Genomic DNA, 20,476 nt, shown 5'->3' with positions numbered 1-20,476 from the left:
TATGTCTTAAGCTGGAGGAATCAGGAATCTCAGGACTTCAGTCCTGTGTCAGTAAAACAGAGATCATCTATTTTACTCTATTTTACAAGAATGGGGTGTTCTACTGGTTACATATTGCTTGTTCCTATGGTATTTGTTTACTTCCCCGTATTTTACCTTGAAGTAAAGAAAAAGAATCATCAGAAGGATAAAGCTGGTGAACGCTCTGCAGAAGAAGATTCAGATAATGAAAATAATGACAGAAACCTTGGAGATACAACTGACATCTTAAATATGGTAATATATTCCACTAAAGTATTTGTCATTCAATCATTTTTATGCAGAGAAAGAATGAAGCAGCTAAATTATGTTTCAAATTCTAGTGCAGAACTCATGGCTAGCTCAGAACATCGTATGTGACACCAAGAAGTACTGACACACTGTTAAATGAGCATGCGTTTCATACCATCATTACTCAGTGCTAAAGTTTGGTTTTATTTTCCAAGTAAAGTCATAATAAGGGATGTTGTAATAAGAGATTGAAGCAGTCCCAGGTAGTGCAGCCCCTCCCTCCTCTTTACCTCGGAAAGAAAAGGAGAATGACACTGAATACCACATGGTGATCTCGATCTCTGGCCTTCATTTTCTTGAGGATTTCCAAGACAGAATTGCAGGAAATTAAGCAGAAATCTCTCCTTTCCTCTTTCAAGAAGAGCTTATTTAGTACAGGTGGGTCATATTAAAGGGAAGACCCAAATGCAGACATTTTGGTTAGTTTGTGATTCCCAAGCATGTTCCTACATATTTCTTTTATTTAAAAAATATGTTCACCTTATCAGTTGTGCACCTCTCCAAAACTTTTTGTTCTTTTGGCAGATAGGGCATGTCCTGGTCTCAATGCACTGCACTGAAAAGATGCGTTTGTTGTTTGTTGGTTTTTTTTCAACTTCGATGGAATGGAAACAAATGAGGAGCCCACTGTGGTGCTGGCTCAGAGTATGTTGTCAGTTAAGCTGAAAGGATTGCACATATTACAGGATTTGTTACTTGTTTGTACTTAAGTACTTATTTGTACTTAGTAATTTAACAATCAGTGCATACCATTCAAGTTATAATTTTTTTTTAATTTACAAGAAAAAAATCGGATTTAGGTATAATGCACAACGTGGCCTTTATTAGTTTACCAAGACATTTATTTATAATTTATTGCACACCTTATTTACTAGACTTTTTTTCTCCTTTTTTGGTTTTAAATGCATTGTGAATCAATTTTAAAACATTAATCAGAATGAAAGAATAAATTTTTAAAAAGTCAGGCAAGCTTCTCAAAACACAACATAAAATAACTGCTCTTCTTGAATCTGAATGAAATAATCTGCTACAGTGTAGTTTCATTTTTTCCAAACTGTGCCAACATACATCTTATTGGTGTGACGAGGAGGAAAAACCTTTAATAGCGTATTGTTGACAAATTTTTTGGGAATCAAAACCAAATCTGTCTGTCCTCACTGTGTTGAAAAACAATATTGTTATCAAACCATAAGCAGTTAACAAACAGCAGCAGAGAACATTTCCTTATTTTTTGGAGTATATGGGAAGGGATGACCAAAATCTCTCTCTACTTGCCCACCTAGTAGCATTCTACGTTGCCTTCCCTTTCAGTTTTTTGCCTTATGTAGAAGAGTGAGATTGGATTCCAATGAAAATTTATTCTATGCAATGTTTCTTTAACAATGTTCTGTCAAGGCTGTGGTATCAAACTGGATGTTATGTTGCAGGTTGTGATGGTGAGGGAGTAAAGCATTATATTTTTAGCCGCAATTAACAGTGAATAGACAATGCATCTAAAATGCACTTGTGAGCTATAAGAGAGGCAGATTTTAGCCTCCAGAGACAGTTTAGATGTTGACATCTAAGCTGGTTATGCAGTAAGTGAGGGAGTGGAATGAAATTGTTATGTGATTTTACAGATTTGTCTCAAACTCTGATTAGTAGAACCGGGCTTTGATGCTGCTTTCCCTATTAGTCATATTTATTTTTTTAATATAGATCTTATTTTTTGCAGACACATGCAATGAAATTGAATCCCAGTGACCAGTCCTTGAAATTATCGCCACTCCAAAAACAAAAGGTACTGTAACTATCATGTATATATTTGTATGCTTATACCAATGTATAAAAGATTTGTAATTCTTGTATTATCCTTGTACTTTATTGGTTTGCTTTGAGTTTTAAAAAAGCTGAGCAAATTTTGTAGGCCTCCTCTTGCTAATTTTCTGAATATCCACAAGATAAAATTCTAAGAAGCTGACTGAAGTCAGAGAGCATTTGTGCAGGCACGTGAAAGTATTCAGCATAGTCTAAGATGAGAGTATATAATACTTCATCAGCTAAGGAGCGAAAATCGATCATATACACTTCATAACTTAAGCTGGTTACATATATATCTCTAGTTTTGCTGATATTAAAATATTTTCATTGACTTCTGAGCCACAATGTGAAGATTTTATTTACAGATATTTATCATAGAATATATATAAAGGAACAATAATACTGATTTCAATTATGAAATTAAAATGCTTTTGTATTACCTTTTTATTTCACTCCTAAAGTGATTACAGCATTTTGGCATTTTATATATTTCATTGTAATTTTATATTTTAAAATTATTTTGCAGAATTTGGTAAATAAGTATAAAATTTAAAGTAGAAAGAAAACAGATTTTCTAATTTATTAGAGCACAAATGTGAGCATATCAAAAGATTTCCCAAGGGGAAAGGTGGATGAAGGTATAAGGGAGCTGCAGTTTTTTCTTTTTGTTCACACAAATTCATGAATTGCATGTGCTTTAGCTTATGGGACATGATATTGTCTGAACAGTTCTTATTGCATTCACTTTGAGTACTTGGATAGTGAAAAAGGTGTAGCAGTACATTTGCCATCAAGAGAATGTTACATTCTTCTAGTATGTGCAGTTGTAAATTCATTTCATGTGAAATACTGTACCTTCTATGCTATCTTTTAGTTTGCTCACGCAAATTTTCTTCTCTTGTTCAGATGTTTTTGTAACCATTTTCTTTTGCTGTCATTTGTCCTTAATGCTTTCCTTCTTTCTTTTTAATTTTCTGCTTCTCATGTGGAATAGAAGAACAATAAAAATGTGAAACTGAAAAGAGATGGTAAGGGTGGGCTGAAAAACAAAGATTCTGATTTAGTGAAGGAGGGGTTAGAATTAGACTCTGGCTCTTTACAAAAGCAGTCTTCACTTTCAGAGTTACCAGGACAAGAGTCTGAAAAAAGTAGTGCCTTTGTGGGGAAGCCAGTGGCCAAAAAAAATACAATGGAAGGTAAATCTGGGAATGCACAAACTGTTGGTACTTTGAAAAGTGGTGTTCAACAAATCAGTAGGGACAAACACAGATTGGTGAAAAGGGAAATAGCATATGCGGAAAGTCCTGAATTTGTCAGAGAGGATCTTCCCACTGAAAAGCAAATTCTGACTGAAAGAACGAATTCTTCCTATAGCAAGTCAAAAGCTGTTAAATCTAAGCAGTTTCTACAAATCAGTGTACTTCCTCCTGCACCCAGAGATCAGCCCCAGACTGATTCATTAGGTGCACAAAAATACTGTTCTGTTAAAAAGCAAGGAAGTCAGGAAGCAATAGAAAGTGAAAACAAAATAAAGGATGTTGTTGAAAAATCTGATAAATGTGAAAAAATATGTGTCAGAGGAGAAGGAAACAGTGAAAAGCAGAGAGGGTTTAAGAAGAACGTTCATTTTTTGAAACAAATATCTGTGTCTACATCTTCAACTGAGGAAAACAGTGAAGATCTTGCAAAATTTGTACTTAAAAGGAGGAAAAAAGATGAGGAATACTATGAAGGCAGAAAGGTCCAGAAGGCCATTAAAATAGTAAAAGATGTGAAAGATTTGGACTTAGAAGATAATGAGATTGAGGAGATGCAACCTGCAAACAGTGAGAAAGAATATGTAGAAGAGACTGATATAAAAAGCTTGAATGAGGAAGAAACAAACTCTGAAGTTAAATCTGATGAAGGCAGACACTTAGAAAATAACAATGAGAAGGAATCTGACCAAGACCAGGATAATGAAGGCAGTGAAAAGGGTGAAAGTGAAAAACTAGATGAAACAATTGAGAGTGAAGATGAACGAGAGAAGGAAGAAGAAGAGAGTGAGGTTAAAAGAGATGGAGATGAAGTTTCAGTAGAAGGAGATGGAGAGGAAAAACATAATGATGAAGAAAATGAAAGACAGGAATCACAGGCTGAAAAAGACAGTGAGAATGAGGGTGCAGCAGAAATGGAACAGATTAATCAGGAAGGTGGCAAAGAGCAAGGAGATGAGGAATGGGGGTTGATAGAGGAAGAAATGCTGAGAGAGGGGGAAAAGGAGGATATTGAAGAGGAGTATACTAAAGTGGAAGACATTGAAAAAGAAAAGGAAGAACAGGTTAAAAGTGAGGGAAATGATGAGAGGGAGGAAGGAGATGAAGACAGAGAGTCAGGGGAAGAAAATGAGGTACAGGCAGAAGAGGAAGGAGAAAATGAAAAGGAAAATGAAGATGAAAACAAAGAAAGTGAGAATGAAAAAGACAAAGAGGCTGAAAGGGAGGAATTAGAAGAATCATTGACAGGGAGGGAAGAAGAGGTATCTGAAGAACAGGAAGAGAAAGATGCAAATAAGAGGACTAAGGAAATAGGGGAGGATGAAGTGGAAGACAAAACAGGAGATAAGGAAGAGGAAGGAGCAGAGACAGAAACAGAAGGGAAGGATAGAGAAGATGAAAATGAGGAGTGGGAAAATGAAGAAGAAAAAGGGGAAGAAGAAGATGAGGAAGGAGAAGGGGAGGAAGAAGAAGAGGAATTGGACGGGGAGGAAGAAGAAGAGGGAGAAGGGACAGTTGAAGAAGATGAGGGTGAAGGGGGAGTTGAAGAAGATGAGGTAGAAGGAAGCATGGTAGAAGAGGAAGAAGAGGGGGTGGAAGAAGAAGAGGGAGAAGAGGGGGTGGAAGAAGAAGAGGGAGAAGGGGTGGAAGAAGAAGAGAGAGAAGAGGGAATGGGAGAAGAAGGAGAAGAGGGAGTGGAAGAAGAAGAGAGAATGGAAGAAGAAGAAGAGGGAATGGAAGAAGAAGAGGGGGTGGAAGAGGAAGAGGGAGAAGAGGAAGTAGAAGAGGGGATGGAAGAGGAGGGAGAAGAGGGGGTGGAAGAGGGAGAAGAGGAATTAGAAGAGGGGATGGAAGAGGAGGGAGAAGAGGGGGTGGAAGAGGGAGAAGAGGAAGTAGAAGAAGAGGGAGAAGAGGTGATGGAAGAAGAGGGAGAAGAGGGAATGGAAGAAGAGGAAAAAGAGGAAGAAGAAGAAGAAGGGGAAGGAGAAGGAAAAGGGGAAGAGGGAGAGGATGAACAGGAAGAAGAGGAAGGGAATGTGGGAGAGGAGGATGAGGGAGAAGAGGAAGAAGAAGAGGAAGAGGAGGATGAGGGAGAAGAGGAAGAAGGAGAGGAAGAGGAAAAGGCAAAAGGTAAAAGAATAAATTATAGTAATAAGCTTCCACAAAAGAAAAACAAAACCAGGATGCCAGAGAAGACAGAAAATAGTGCTTTAGCAAACAGCTCTAAACAAAAAATGAAGTCCAAACAGCATGTAGCAAATGGTTTACATAATTCAAAACAATTTTGGAACGATGTACTACCTCATTATTTAACACTAAAGTAGCATAGACCAGTGGAAACGCATTTTAAGCCTATTCAGAAAACTTTGGAACTGTGGCAGATTGATTTTTATTACTTAAAAAAAATAATGTAGTCAAAATATATTATTATACATCTACTTTAAGTGCCAATTTATTGAAAAAAGACTGAAGAAGATGTTTAGATATGGGAAGCTTTTGTGAGAGAAATCATAAATGGCTGATAGAGTTACTTGCACAATATTTAACACGTATGATTTAAAAAAGTAATTGCTGAGGAGGCAAAATGTGTTTGCCTCTTAAATCATAATGTCATGCTGACAACATGAACATTCAGTTGCCTTTGGATCAGATTTCTTAAGGTGATGTATCATTTTTAGTTGCAGAATAGTTTACATGTTAATGTCTTTTATAAAAGGAGTGTCGGTAAATTTTTAAAGATGCGTTTTTTTAATTTTGATATCACTTCATATTCATTCCCCCTACTTTTCTTCTGTTCATATAAATGATAAAATGTTTGAGTACTTAGCATAAATTAAAGAAAGGATGAGTTGGCAAGTTTACATGGGTCAATAGAGAGGTAAATGGAAATGCAGGCCTCCGTAAATGATGACCTGGGTTTTTAAAAAGGCCTTAAGGTTGACTTCTTATTTTGGTATCAGCACACAATTATATGCAAAAAGACAAAACCAAGTCTCAGAATCTGGCCTAGATTATGTTAGAGTCAGAATGCATCTGTTTAGGGATAATTTTTGACTATCACTTTTAGTGATTAGATATAATTAAGAATTTGAAAATACACACCTGTAAACTACTATTTACTTGTTTACACCGTGCAATACACAAAAGATTCTGTATCTGCCGACAGCAGACTACATTACATTAGTCATCTGACTCTAAGTTTCTCAAGGGTGGGACTCTGTTTTGTGGCTGTGTGAAGTGTATATATATGTTTTCAGGATCACAGCCTAAACTTCTCCTCATTGGAGGATATTTTTGGTTTTACTTCCTAAAGATCACATCTGTGATAGCCAAAAAGAGGACAATGTAATAAACTGAGAAGCCAGATGGAACAGAAAAGTGGTGTGATAGTCAGTATTCTTTTTGGAAAAGAGAAAGTGTGTTAATACTTCTAGAGTTTCCTTAAAATACACAAACAAATCTTGAAAATTATTTTTGTAAGGTATAGCATTGCTCTTTCAACTGTTAGTGGGTCAGCGGGCAAAAGAAGGGATAGGGACTCGTCATACACCATTATTACTTAAATACTATGGTAATGGGTGGTCTGAGACATTTTTGTAAACATATCTCAGTATTGACATTTTCTAGAAAAATAGTTATTTAAGTCCTATTTGAAAATGAGGACAGGAGAATAAAAGAATCAAAATGAACAAATGTCATTCAATAAAAATGTTGATGGACTCAGTACCTATGTTGGGATTATTTTTAATGTTGTTTTGTAAGACACTGGCATTAAACTATCTTTGATACAATGTCTCCAGAATTTATTTTCTAAAAAGGCTGTAATAGATTAGTAGCTCACCAGTAGGTTCTAGTCCAGGTTGATCCTTCCTACCTCAGTCACCCCTTCCATAACACTGCATTTGAAGGTAAGATCACTTTCAGACACATGCTGAGCCTAACTAACAGAAAGTTAGTCCAGTGACTGTATCTTGTCCCTGTGGAATTTGTTTCAAGCTTTGGGATTTTCTGGAATACGTTATCTTGACATCAGCATATATAAGTCTTTGGAAAAGAGTAAGTATCCTCATACTCTGATAGAATGGCATATTGTAACAGGTAAATGCAGTGCCCAAGAAAAACAGTGCTCTCTAATGACAGAGTCCTCAGTTATTTTGCAGAAGTGCTGAGTTATCACCAAACTGCTGTGAAAATACTTGCTTTTAAAACTAAGTGGAGCTAAACTGTGTTATTTTATCTTTCTTGGGAAAGATTAAGATGTTACTGGGACAAAGCTTAGAGTAATATTGAAAAGTAATTTTATAGGCCTGAAACTGTGTTTCTTGGATATAACATCTGCTTATTTGTGTTTCTAAAATTCAGCTCTGAAAGAAAACTGTGCTGTGAAAAAAAAAATCCAAACCAACCTGTTATTTCTTGTGAAAAATATTTTCTGGGGGGTAGGGCGAAAAAGTGAGAGCACTTTGAAGCAAGTGATTTCCAAATCCACATTACTGTTTGGCTATAGCTTCTAATCTAAATCCTTAGGCAACTGGGGGCCATTTGTTGTTCTTTTGATATGCACTGATGGCATATAGCCTCCAGAAGAGTAAAGGAAGCCAACGTTACAGGCATCTTCTTTGTTTTGTCTGGATGAAAATTAATTGAATTGAGAACTAATTTTATATCGTTTTGTGGATCATTCCTGTGGTAGGGGACAAGCAGAGCATTACTCCAGCACTTTTAAGGGTTTTCCACAGAACTGTTACATAAAGTGTACCCTGTGCCAATGTTTCTGGTCTTTGGGGGACTTTGGAACTCCATTAGTGTAACGGGTGGAATTTTATTTAGTTTAACTCATGCTGGTTTATAAAACTTGGTACTTGTGGTTTTGTGGAAATTCAGTATGTCCTTGGTATTTATTACGGGATATAAAAAGATTTATGTGCAGTATTAAGCAACATGGCAGAAGTACGCCTGAATTAGTTTTCAGTAGAGAAAAAATATCCTTCAAGAGAGAGACAACTGCTCAGACCAAAGATCTGTCTAGTGCAATGTCTTTTTTGCACGGTGACTACTGGTGAATGCCTGGCAAAAAGAAAAAAAATAGTGAGATCCTTCAGTATACCAAATATATCCAGTATATTCAATCATTTGTGTTTCAGCAGGTGTACCTATTATATTTAATACCCATTTTTCTTCCATAGATTTCATTCAATCAATTTTTAACTCATTTAACATCCAGTACATGTCTTGGCAAACACTTTTTAGGTTGCTTTATGCATTGTTTGAAAAACTACCTTTATTTTTTCTGGAATCTCTTTTGGTTACTCCGTTCAATGTCTACGTATCCTTGTACTAGAAAAAGCATATTTATTACTTCATCATGATTTATTCGCTCATGATTGTCACTGGAAAAACTTTCAGCCATGTGGTTTAAATCAAATTAAGTTCACAGTGGTTTTTTGCCTTATTAGTAACAGTTAACCAGCAATCAACCAACTATACATTTAAGGTCAAGAGTGGTGATACAGCAGGTAACAACACTAGACATCCATACAGTGGACCTGCAGATTTCTAAGCAGTCTTCCACAGTTAATCTTAGAAGTTTTAGTCTGCCTGCACACACTTGCATACATGTTGACAGAATTACATATGCACGTAACTGTCTTTTGTAGCAAGCAGTAACTGCAAGCAGAGATCCCATTTTTGATGAGCAGCGTGCAAGTCTGCTTTTGCCACACAGCTCCTGTTAGAGATGAGAGTGATCAGATTACTTTTGAATGTGCTGTAGTACAACTTTTCTCGTATGCCTGAAAAATTTCAGCAAGTAAATTTCAGCAAGTAAATTTATTAAGATAATAGTTCTCTGCAAAATTGATGCTGAAAAACAAAAATGTCATTCTCCAAACTACAGAAAATGTCTGGGTTTTGTTCACTACTTTTTGCTTTCTCGTCTTATCTGGATAGGTAGGTCCATGGTCATTCTTTAGAATGGGGCCTTTAGGAATCATGCAGAAAAGGACATCTATTTTTTGTTTTCACTACTTTTATTTTGCCTGCTCCTCTTCCCAGCTTTTCTGTCCTTCAAGATACATTTTAGCCTACTTTCTCCGAAGATGACACTACCTTCTGTATCTTACCTCTCAGAATAGCAGTCTTCTATTTTTATCAGTTGAATTTGTGGTGTGAATCCAGTCAAAGTATTAACAACAGTATTGTTAAATACTCTGAAACAAATGAGAGTGATTAAAGGCAGAGCATCTCTTTTTAAATGTGGTCTTTTTTCTTAGTGCATGTAGGCTGGATTTATGAACTGTGGACTCACCTGCACTTCTGTGTATTTTCCTTAATTTTATAGTGAGTATTACAGAATCACAGAATGGTTTGGGTTGGAAAGAACCTTAAGATCATCTAGTTCCAACACCCCTGCCATGGGCAGGGACGCTTCACACTAGACCACATTGCCCGAAACTCTGTCCAGCCTGGCCTTGAACACTGCCATGGAACATTCAAAACCACCCTGGGCAACCCATTCCAGTGCCTCACCACCCTTACAGTAAAAAACTTCTTCCTTATACCTAACCTTCCACTGTATAAGTTTTAACGTATTCCCCCTTGTCCTATCACTACAGTTGCTAATGAAGACTCCTTGTAGGCCCTGTTCAGATGTGGGAAGGCTGCTACGAGGTCTTCATGCAACCTTCTCTTATCCAGGCTGAACAGCCCCAACTTTCTCAGCTTATCTTCATACTGGAGGTGCTCCAGCTCCCTGATCATCCCCTGGACTTGTTCCAACAGTTCCATGTCCTTCTTATGTTGACGACACCAGAACTGCACACAATACTCCAAGTGAGGTCTCAAGAGAGCAGAGAGGCAGGATCACCTCCTTCGATCTGCTGTTCATGCTTCTTTAGATGCAGCCCCATATATATATATATATATATATGCAGCCCCATATGTATATATAGTATGGGAAGCAGAATCAAGCTCAGAAATAACAGAGTCTGAAAACAAAAGAATGTTATCAGATCTGTAAAAACAGAACAAACAAAAAACAGAACAAACCAAACAAAACAAAACCCAAACAAACAGAAAGAAAACAAACACAAAACAAAAACCCCACAAAAAAAAACAAAAAACCCAAACCTCAAAAACCCTAAAGGGCAAATTCTCAGCTCATTTTTGAATGTGCAATTCAAATTAATGACAGTGCTTCATACTGTGGCACTGTATGAGCAAATATTTTGCTTGCACAAATAGCAAATCTGTAGTTTCATCTTCAGTAAAATTCTGTGCATGTTTGTGATCTAAAGTCACTGAGTTGTGATTTTTTATACATTTTTTCATATGTTTTAATGGAGAGAGAAGAGGTTAGCTTTTGCATATTGAAAGGATTTTGAGGAGATAGTTTTGTCATCAGAAAATTGCACTGCTGATACTACAGAGGTTTTGTTTTTCTTTTGCCAAAGAAAAAGCAAGCTCACTTAATCGCTGTCCTTTTTAAGGATTTATGATACTATTGCTTCTTTGCTTGGCATCCTCATGCTATGATAATTTAAACAAACAATAATACCATTATCTGAAAACCCCATACTTATGAAAATATTTATTATCAACAGTAATGACCAATCTAGTATGAGTTTGGGATTGTGAGCCACCCTGGTATAGGCTGGTTTTCTTACAGGGAGTTTAAAATACATTCATTCTACCCAATATCTAGCCAAGGCACAAAATTCTCATAGTTAGAAACACAGCTGCAGAACTGCTGCAAAATTTAATCTCTTGGCACTTCATTGTCATTTCTGAGAAGAACAACGAAGCAAACCTGAATGTGTCCTGTATCAAGAGTATAGAAAGAAGTTAAGCCTTGCTTTAAAACCGGCTTTCTGATAGCTGGGATGGAACATTCACAAGGGCCAGCATGATGTGGAGAACAATTGCATGGGGAGGCTCATGGGACTTGTGTTACTAAGTTGGGTGTGCCATGAGAAAGCTACCTGTACAAGATGAGAACAGGTTTAAAGAGTCTGGAGATTATTGATGGTTGTACAGAAATTGCCACTTTTACATCAGAGTATTTTGAAATTAGGGATCTCCCCCAAGAGACCCCATCTTGCAGGCTGTAGACATTTTAGCAGTGACTTGTGGGGCGTCCCTTTCAGGAATATGTGGAGAACAGAGAATCTGAACAGAGACTCATCAATAGGAAGAACCTTCCTATGTGCTGTGGTATTATTGCTGAAAATTTGCCTTTGCCCATATTTTTGTCTAAGCACTGAATAATAATCAGCATGGTTAAGACAGGATTTCAATGAAAAGCACAGAATTTTGGAGAGACATGCAGTTCTCTAAGCTACATTAGCACAATAAAAGCAAAAAGCAGTGACTGTCCTCATACACTTGAAAATACGTGAGAGCTGCAAGACAAACTCCAGACACTATAACTTTTTTCTATAAGAATTCGGAAAAAATGCACAAACTGCATCCAAGTGTAGGCTAACATTGCCCAGGCAGTTTCTCTTTGTGTCTGTTAGGATTAAGAATACATTTTATGAAGCATAGTATCTTCCAGAGACACATTAAGGTTTTTAGATAACATCAACATATTCTGATTTGGAGTTTCTCATTCTGTTTAATCTCTTTTACTTAAGTACTGCGGAGTTCTTTTGGCACACTAATTCCAAGTGACAGAATATTAAATAATATTTACGTTATTATGTAAAATAGCTTGTAAGAAATTACAATTGACATAAATAGTCTCCAACTTGTTTTATGATTCTTCAAAAAACACCTTAAAAATTCTTTTTAGATTTATAGAGGATTTTTTTTTTGCTTTCATGCTGGAAATTGATACTATTTATTTGTTCTCCAAAGAAAGCAAACTTTTAATAGAAGATAACAGTTTTGTGTATGAAAGCTGTAGTACATCTGAGCTATTTCAGATGTTGATTTATCTTGGGGATTAAATAATAAAAATCTGTTGTGAATTTCTAGAGAAAGAGAGTCCTTTAGACAACTCTATATTGGTTTAGTAGTAAATAGTCAAAACCTAAAACAAATCTGAAAGTACAAATACTGTCTTCCTTAGGATGTGGTTTTACATTAAAATTTTATACATTTTTAAGTTGTTATTTTCACTCAAACCAGAATGCAGACATCTATCTTTCTCCAGGTGCACCTACATCAGCAAGCTGGCGAGCCACAGAATAATTACACCAAAGCCAACTGAGATAATCTTTAATGCCATCAAAACCAGGGCTCTCTGCTACTGTGTAATAAATGTCAGTGTATTATCTCAGAATGACACCTAAAGTTTTGATTAATAGATATAATTAGAATAATTCTCCTGATGTAGAGTATGGGTACTGCCAGCCTGTGCCAGAAGCACACAGATCTGTGGGAACTTGTAGGTGCTTGTGTTTGGCTTTTAGTAAATAAAATAAATTGTGTGGCAAAGTACTGAGAGAAAAAAACAATGAAAAATGAGTCTGCTCAGTCAATTTCCAGTGATGTTATTTAAAGCTATGTATTCACCACTTCATTCCATTTTCATCAGAGTGACACCATCCTGTTGGAGGATGCAACTGAAATACAACAGGTACTGTTGTGGTAATTAGGTATCAGGGTAATTCAGGGTAATCATTATATCACTATGTGGGCATCTACTACTTCAAAACATTTTCTTCTATCATATTTACAAGGAGGCATAAGTATCTTTAAAGTTCAATTGTTATTTGACCTGTAGCAACAGAAACACATGCCCAACATAAAAATCATTTCCAATTGTTTCACTTTCTGCACTGTGTGCCTGAAATTACAAGTTCAGCATTGCATTGGTACTCCAAGATTCTTATATGACAGAAGCACTAAGGGACTGTTTCAAGTATAAGGTAATCCATGTTAAGTGCCTTTGACATGGAATTGTACAATTAGGAAATCAATATAACTTAGTGGAAGTCTAGATGCTAACTTTTAGACAAGTGATGGTAACAGGCTTGATTTCTTACTGAAAATGCTTTTCAGTGTGTTCAGTTGAGCTCTTTTGTTTGTCTCTGTTAAAATATATAAGGAAAGCCTAGTTTGGCTTGTTGACTGTCTTGAATTGAAATAATAAGCTGTTAAATCTCTCATTTGAGTGCTCTCATTTAAGAACTTATGTCTTTGAATTTTGCCAAACATCAAACTGGGCAGCTCTTTCTTTAGTAATCATTAAAGTGGAAGATACTTCTCTAAGGTTCAGAGTACCCAAACTAGTAACTTTTCTTGTATTAATAGCTACAAAATGGAAGCCCAGTTCAAATTCCTTATGACAAATGGCTAGCACTATGTAGATTTTAAGATATTAAGCTTTCACTGTAACTGCTAAGTAAGAAGCTACAAGGTATGTATCTTAGCTTTACTATGAGTTCTGTCAGGCAATATTTCCAGTCACTCCACATCAGGTAACTTGACATGGTGACAAGACCAATATCAACAAAATGTTACTTGCCTACCCATCTGTAGATCTCCCACCCACAAAGGGTAAACAGAGGTTTTTTTGTGTGTTTGTGTTTGTTTTTTCCCTCACCTGCGTGTAAAATCATGATTAATATTGTTACTTTAAATGCTGCTTTAGTGAAATGCTAACACAGTGCATTTTCACAGAAGACACAACTCAGGAGTGACATTGATGTGCACTAGTATTTTGGAGTACCAGATGATAGCTAGTGAAAGATTGATTGCTCTACTCATTCCCCTTCTGCCCTGCATCAAAAAAAAAAATCGATGGTTCTGTAGAAATGTACTTTGTCATTGCCTTTACTAGTGCTCAAAGGGAGAATTGTTCATCCCATATGCAGCATTATGCCCATTGACTAAGCTCCTAAGACCTGAACCCACCTACTGAGAATCTTCTACTTCATAGTGAAACTCCTACTAGGTATGTATTCCATTCAGTTGTTATACAGGTGTGTACAAGAGCCCTGACATTCTTCTGGGGCATCTAAAGGTAATGGGCTGGACAGATCAGGGGAGAAATCTGTTCATTATATGACTAAAACCTCTGCAAAGCAGTTGCGGGTTTATGGCTGCTTGGCAGAAGAAAGAAGCATGTAACAAACTACCTCGTTCTCAGATCTCTTTAATAATCATCTGTGACGATTTTCAACAGTTTCTAGAGCAACTAGAAACAGAAATACCATTTCTGTAAACCAGAGTTTCCCAGAACTCTCCATTTCTGAGAGGTACACATGATAATCACAGATTTCTCTTCATCATTGAATTTTCACCAGATCTTTAAAAGATTTGCAGTGAAATTTGTCTCATCAGTAGTTTTGAAATTTTCTTCCGTAGAAACATAAAATGGTGGTGGCAAACATAAAATATTTTGACTTCTTGAGGAGGCTTGGAAAGATACCATAAGCCTTCTATTCTGAAATGCTAATTATGAGCAGCCTGTTTGCCAGAGCTCAGTTTCCATGAAGTATGTAAGAGGCATCCACATTGAAGCAGTTATGGCAATAGAGAAACCTAGTTCACAGCTGTCATTTGAGCAAGGTCTGCCATGAGACATGAGTCTCCAGTCTTCAGTGAGACTGGCTTTCAGCCAGAGCATGACACCAGGTGAGAGTAAAATTTGTTTCTCTCTCCTGTAGATATAAGAACACGTTTTTATAGAGCATTTGGGAAAGAAATGTCTTTATTCTGTATTAATCTGTCCAAAGAAAAGCTAGCTGTAGAAGACAGACACACTTGAGTTAAACCCACCAAGGCAATGCTGTTGCCAGAATCTTAAGAAAGTAAGTCATTTGTCCCCTAAAGCTTGGCTACAGTGATTTTTTCCATAAGAATGTCTTATTATGAAGGTCTGGGTTTACAGGAAAACCAGTGTAAATGCGTGCAAAAAACTAAGCAAGCAAAACAGTTCTACATAATCTGTATAGTCTGTGAAGTCTGCAAGGTCATCTTTTCAAGACTGGTGTTCTGCTTCACTGATTTATTTTACTAGAGGCATGAAATGTTTAAGGTTGTTTCATACTATTGACAACTTTTTTTGTCCTTGAAGAAACTGGAACCCCAGGCTTAAATGAAAACCGTTTCAAATATTTCACTTGTATGTTCTTTACTATTTTTGACTTTCTGTGTGTGACCTTGGCCAAGTTAGCTTCTCTGTGTCTCAACTTTAGAGGGAAAACTATTGAAGTTATTCTTACAGTGTTATCTTTCTGTGAATAGGAAATTTAAAGTGGAATAAAAAAAAAATAAAACTCCTAGAGCATCATGAATGAGAATAATGCAGAGGTTATACATATATAACTACATATACCATTACATAGTATATAACATATACACATATACATGCACATATACATACACATACTTGCTTTAATTTGTAGTCTCAAATTCTTCAAAGTTTATTTTTAATGGCTAGATCATTCGTCTTTTAAAGAGTATCTCTAGTATGACATTCTCAACTCTCTTTCACTACCATTGGTAAAACCCTCCAGAACATGCTTATAAATGGGCAAGTGGAAATGACAGTAATAATTCTGTGCTATTAGAGTTATTATTCAAAATTTTAGAAATTGAGCAGATAAGGTGACAGCCAGACACATCTATGTCAATTTGCAAGTACAGTAAATGGAAATATGGCCAGTCTGGGAAGCTGTTAGGTTTAACACAGTACGTGTCTTTAGGGTGAAATGAGTGTCTGTCAGCTGTACCAATGTTTTTGAAAAGCATGACTCGGTTGCCTAAACAGACACATCTAATGTGATCTTAGGTGTTGTGCAGTATCCTGCATGGCTGTGAGTTGGCGCCTGGAGTGATGCAGGTCTACACAAGCCCATGTAAGAGTGTCTCTGATTTGTAGAATCTGAGTGGTGCTTATCAAAAGAATTCCACCAAAGATCTCTGATAACTACAATGGCAGCTTAGATTCTATCTCCTTTGTAAACTCCTGCATTTAGATAGCTTCATATAGGGTAATAAGAAACATTGTCTTTATGATAGGATTCAAACCTGATGCCTAAGTTTGTCGTAAGCACAGAATCTTTGGAGCAGTACAGTAGATGTTCAGCTATTATGCAGTTGTAAAGGAGCAATGATTTTTGTAGGCATAGGAGTTGTAAAATAGTCTTATAAGTTCTATAAAGCTACTGCAGGATATTGATTGATGTATAGTTTCTGAATTGCTATAACTATGTTATAAGAAATATTATAAATAGCAAGTTCTGGTCTTCTTGGTTACTTTCAGTAGATAGAGCTGCCAGGTTAATGAGAATTTGAGTACAGTTCCTCATTAGAGACCTTATTAACTGTGCAGGAGGAATGGTTTTGAAAGAAAAGCATTTCTTGAATTATGCTTTGAATATTTAGAAGAGGAGGAAAACAGTTATCAGTGGATAGGAAGCTGGAGATGAAGAGATGAGGCTAGGTATAGGTCATTTCTGAGACTGGATTATGTAGTTGAAATGGTGAGGGTTGGAAGAGGGCTTTTTTCATATCAGTTTGACTTTGGGACTATTTTCATGTGAATATGTCATGATTCTTTACTATATAATTAGGAGAAGTTCCTCCCTCAGAACTCAAATCCTAACTACTTTTATAGCCCACACTATATGGAACATCAGTATTTTTGTTGTTAACTGCTTGACAATTACCTTTGTATAAGCAGAGCTAGAGATACTTACATGTGCTTATAAAGTGGTTAAACACTTTTGGTAGCTCAATGCTGGACTAAACTCTTCTTTTACATTTAGCTGTCTTTACATATTTTGCAGTGTTTTGTAGATGCATGTTACAGAGTGCATACATGACCTACTAATCTTAAATTTCCCCCAGTGTGAAATGGCTAGGTTAAATGCCTTCCATAGGCCATAACTATGCTAAACATCTGCAAAGACCTTCTTAATTTTGAAAGAACCAAAAATAGAAAATTCTGTCTTTCTCACAGATGTCTAAGTAATTCCAGGTCGGTCTGGTACTCCTCTGGAAGACTGTCAGTATTTTAGCCAGTGGCTGGTTTTTACATTTTTTTACAAAGACAAAATCCTGTCTTATCTCTAAGCACTCTGTTTTAAATAGTGCAGTGTACCCATGGTGTTACTATTCAAGTCTACAGATAAACAATGCCAATGATAAATAACACTAGGCCTTTATATTTCTGCAGTGGGGGGGGAGAATATTTCTGTTGAAAAGATTCTATTTCATGCTGTTATAAATACATAAGTGCCATTAGTAATGGTAGTCTGAATGGAGTAGGAATGATATAATCAGTTCTTTTTTCTACACATTTTTACAAAACAACATTTGCACTTTTAAAAATGTGTTTTATAATACCACTGGCTATTTTTTTTTTACTACATTGAAGTCTTATTCTAGCTTAAAACTAACAAAAATCTAAATTACGTGTTACATTGGATCAGACGAATCAGAACATTGTATCTGGTATTTTTTCATTAATTTTCTTGGGAAATAAATTTTAATGATTTTTTTTCAGTGTTGGAATTACTACTGATTGTGTTAATTATGCATATTCCAAACATTTAAAATAATTATTTTGTTTAAAAAAAAAAAGGAGACACATGCCTGCAAAACATAAAATGTCACTGCACTCCTAATGTTCACTGGGGGTCTACTTTTTAAAATTGATTACACTTAACAAAGCTTGAATGAGGTCTCCTGTGTTTGTTCTTACTCTATATGCTTCTTGGAACATTTTCTTTTGAGTTTTCTTGTACTTAGTCAAATTATAATGTGTGATGAACTGGTGTAAGATGAGGAACATGATATCAGTGTGCAGCACAACTTTCAAAACTATGTTTTGAACATTTTGTCAAAGGAACAAAACTTGTCTGGAGAGGAAGTGACAGATGATGATGATGGTGACAATAAAGAGAAGGATAAGGAGGATGACGACGAAAATGAGGAAGAGGAAGAAGAAATAGAAGAGGAAGAAGAAATAGAAGAAGAGGAAGAGGAAATAGAAGAAGACGAAGAAGAAATAGAAGAAGAGGAAGAGGAAATAGAAGAAGATGAAGAAGAAATAGAAGAGGAAGAAGAAATAGAAGAAGAGGAAGAAGAAATAGAAGAAGGAGAAGAAGAAACAGAAGAAGGAGAAGAAAAAGCAAAAGGAGAAGTACAAGGAGGAAAAACAGGAATGGGGAAAGAAGAAGAAATAGAGGGAAAATACGAAAAAGAGAAACATAGTAAAACACCTGAGGGAGAGAAGAGCAATAACAGCACAGTGGGAACCGAAAAGGTAAAAGCATTTAATCTTATTAAGTTACTTGTCTCTGAAAGAATTTCTTTCTATAACTAACATTAGTTTGAATGTATGTGTAGCTATCTTGTAACTGCAAGGTTGTCGTTTGGGGTGGTTTTGGTAGAGGGAGGAATACATAGGAGTTAATAATATTTTTAGCAAGTTTGAAAGTACAGATTTCGTTGTTTTGTCTCTCTATAGACAGAAGAGACTACTCAGAAAGAGACCATCGTTCAGCAGGGTAAGAATGCAGTTCCTAAGAATTGAATCAGTGTGGACATACTAAAAAGATAAAACTTTTCTAAACACCTCTATTATAAAAATGCCAAACAATGCAGTTATTGTCAGTAGTTGCTAAAATAGTTCTTGAAATTTGAAAGGCAAGGACCCATTACTAATTGTTAATGATTTAGGACTTTTAGGACTTTCTCTTAGCAGGACTGTATTTTACTGAGAGCAGCTGTAATTGTGTGGTTGCAAAGTTATGGTAATTGTATTATCTCTCAAGCAACTTCTTTATGTGCCATATTTCTTCATTTCAGCAGAGAAGCTTGTGAAAAGCCTTCCTCATCTCTTGTCTACTGACATTTCCTCATTAAGTTCACAAACAGATTGTTAGATGAAATGTAATTACTGAACACTGTTCAGAGATGAAGATTTAAGTCTACGTGGTGCTTGTAGTTTTGATGATAGTTTGAGTGAACTATATATACCTTCAGAAAAGCTGGGGAGCATGAAGTTGGGTGTCCTATATGCAAACCAAAAATACTTCTTTTATTTTAAAAATGCTGGAATAATCTATAACTGTTCTTTTGATATAAAGTAACAAATGTGGTATAAAATAGACCAATGTCCTAGTAATGATTTGTTTTTAATATTATAGTGGAAATAGCTTGCCCAGAATGGATGCTTAAATATTTTTCCATAACTGAGTGATCTGGAAGTTTTGATATGAAGCTCTAAATTTATGTCATTCATACAGGGACTATAGGAAAATTTAAACATAGGAACATCAACTCAGATGGAAAGTTTTTCCTTTCCCAGAATTGTTTCTATGGAATAAAATTCATGCTGAGCTATAACTCCTGCCCTAAAAGTCAGATTTTCCAAATTGGAATATACTTTCAAAATCAGTGTGCAAGATGCTGTCTTTTGTCAGCAAGGGAAAACCACGAGTTTCAAGTCAAAACATTTTACTATATAAAACACTGCTATAAGTGTTCTGTTCTTGAAAATAAAGCACCTGGGGAATAATATAAAGGTATTATATAAAGAGATTAAAAAAATAAAAATTGACTTGTCAGGCTGGCCATCAAATTGAACTGAATATTCTGATTGCTGCTTTTTTTTTTTAGATCTGTTTTATTTAGTGACTTTTACTTAAAAAATTATTTGAAGAACAGTTTTTTCTGCTCTTCATTTGCAAGAATCAGAATTTAATATAAGCATTTATGTTGTTGTAGAGAAAGAAAGCACTGATAATCACACTGTGAATAATTCTTCAGAGAATGCTGATGACCAAATAACTGGAGGTATTGTTGGGAGAACAAAGGTATGTGGCCTTACTTTTCCTTCTTGCTGCTAGTGACCAAGAAGGCAGTGGGCAGTTACCAAGCTGAAGCAATACCTCAATTTACCTGATCTGCATAAACAAGTTGCTGAGCAGCCCGTTCCTTCTGTTTATGATTTGATTTGATTTTGTGATAACTTAAAAATGTCTTAATAATTGCTCTATTAAAATAAATCATAGTACTTCTGTCAGTAGCAATGGGATAAAGCCCATTATCACCCCTTAATGTATAACATGCCCATAAAAGACAGGTTGTTAATTGCATCAGATTTTCATGAGGCAAAAATTTATGAC

The 20,476-nt window shown here is 35.9% G+C and overlaps 1 protein-coding gene across 1 annotated transcript in view; it reads left to right on the top strand.

Annotated features, from left to right (window-relative positions):
* The window catches only part of RPGR (retinitis pigmentosa GTPase regulator), a gene marked incomplete at its 3' end in the record, with an annotated part of 49,218 nt that extends 30,852 nt beyond the window's left edge, over positions 1 to 18,366 (top strand). The window contains exons 12-14 of the mRNA XM_034074650.1: positions 164 to 276; positions 2,045 to 2,110; positions 18,190 to 18,366. Coding sequence (XP_033930541.1) covers positions 164 to 276; positions 2,045 to 2,110; positions 18,190 to 18,366 — 356 coding nt within the window. The remainder of the gene's footprint in view (positions 1 to 163; positions 277 to 2,044; positions 2,111 to 18,189) is intronic.
* Between the last annotated feature and the right edge of the window lie 2,110 nt (positions 18,367 to 20,476).

Source organism: Melopsittacus undulatus, chromosome 2 (assembly GCF_012275295.1).
Source record: "Melopsittacus undulatus isolate bMelUnd1 chromosome 2, bMelUnd1.mat.Z, whole genome shotgun sequence".
In the NCBI taxonomy this organism is placed as follows: Eukaryota; Metazoa; Chordata; class Aves; order Psittaciformes; family Psittaculidae; genus Melopsittacus; species Melopsittacus undulatus.
Note: the sequence above shows the minus strand (reverse complement) of the source record. Positions and strands in the feature narration are given on the sequence as shown.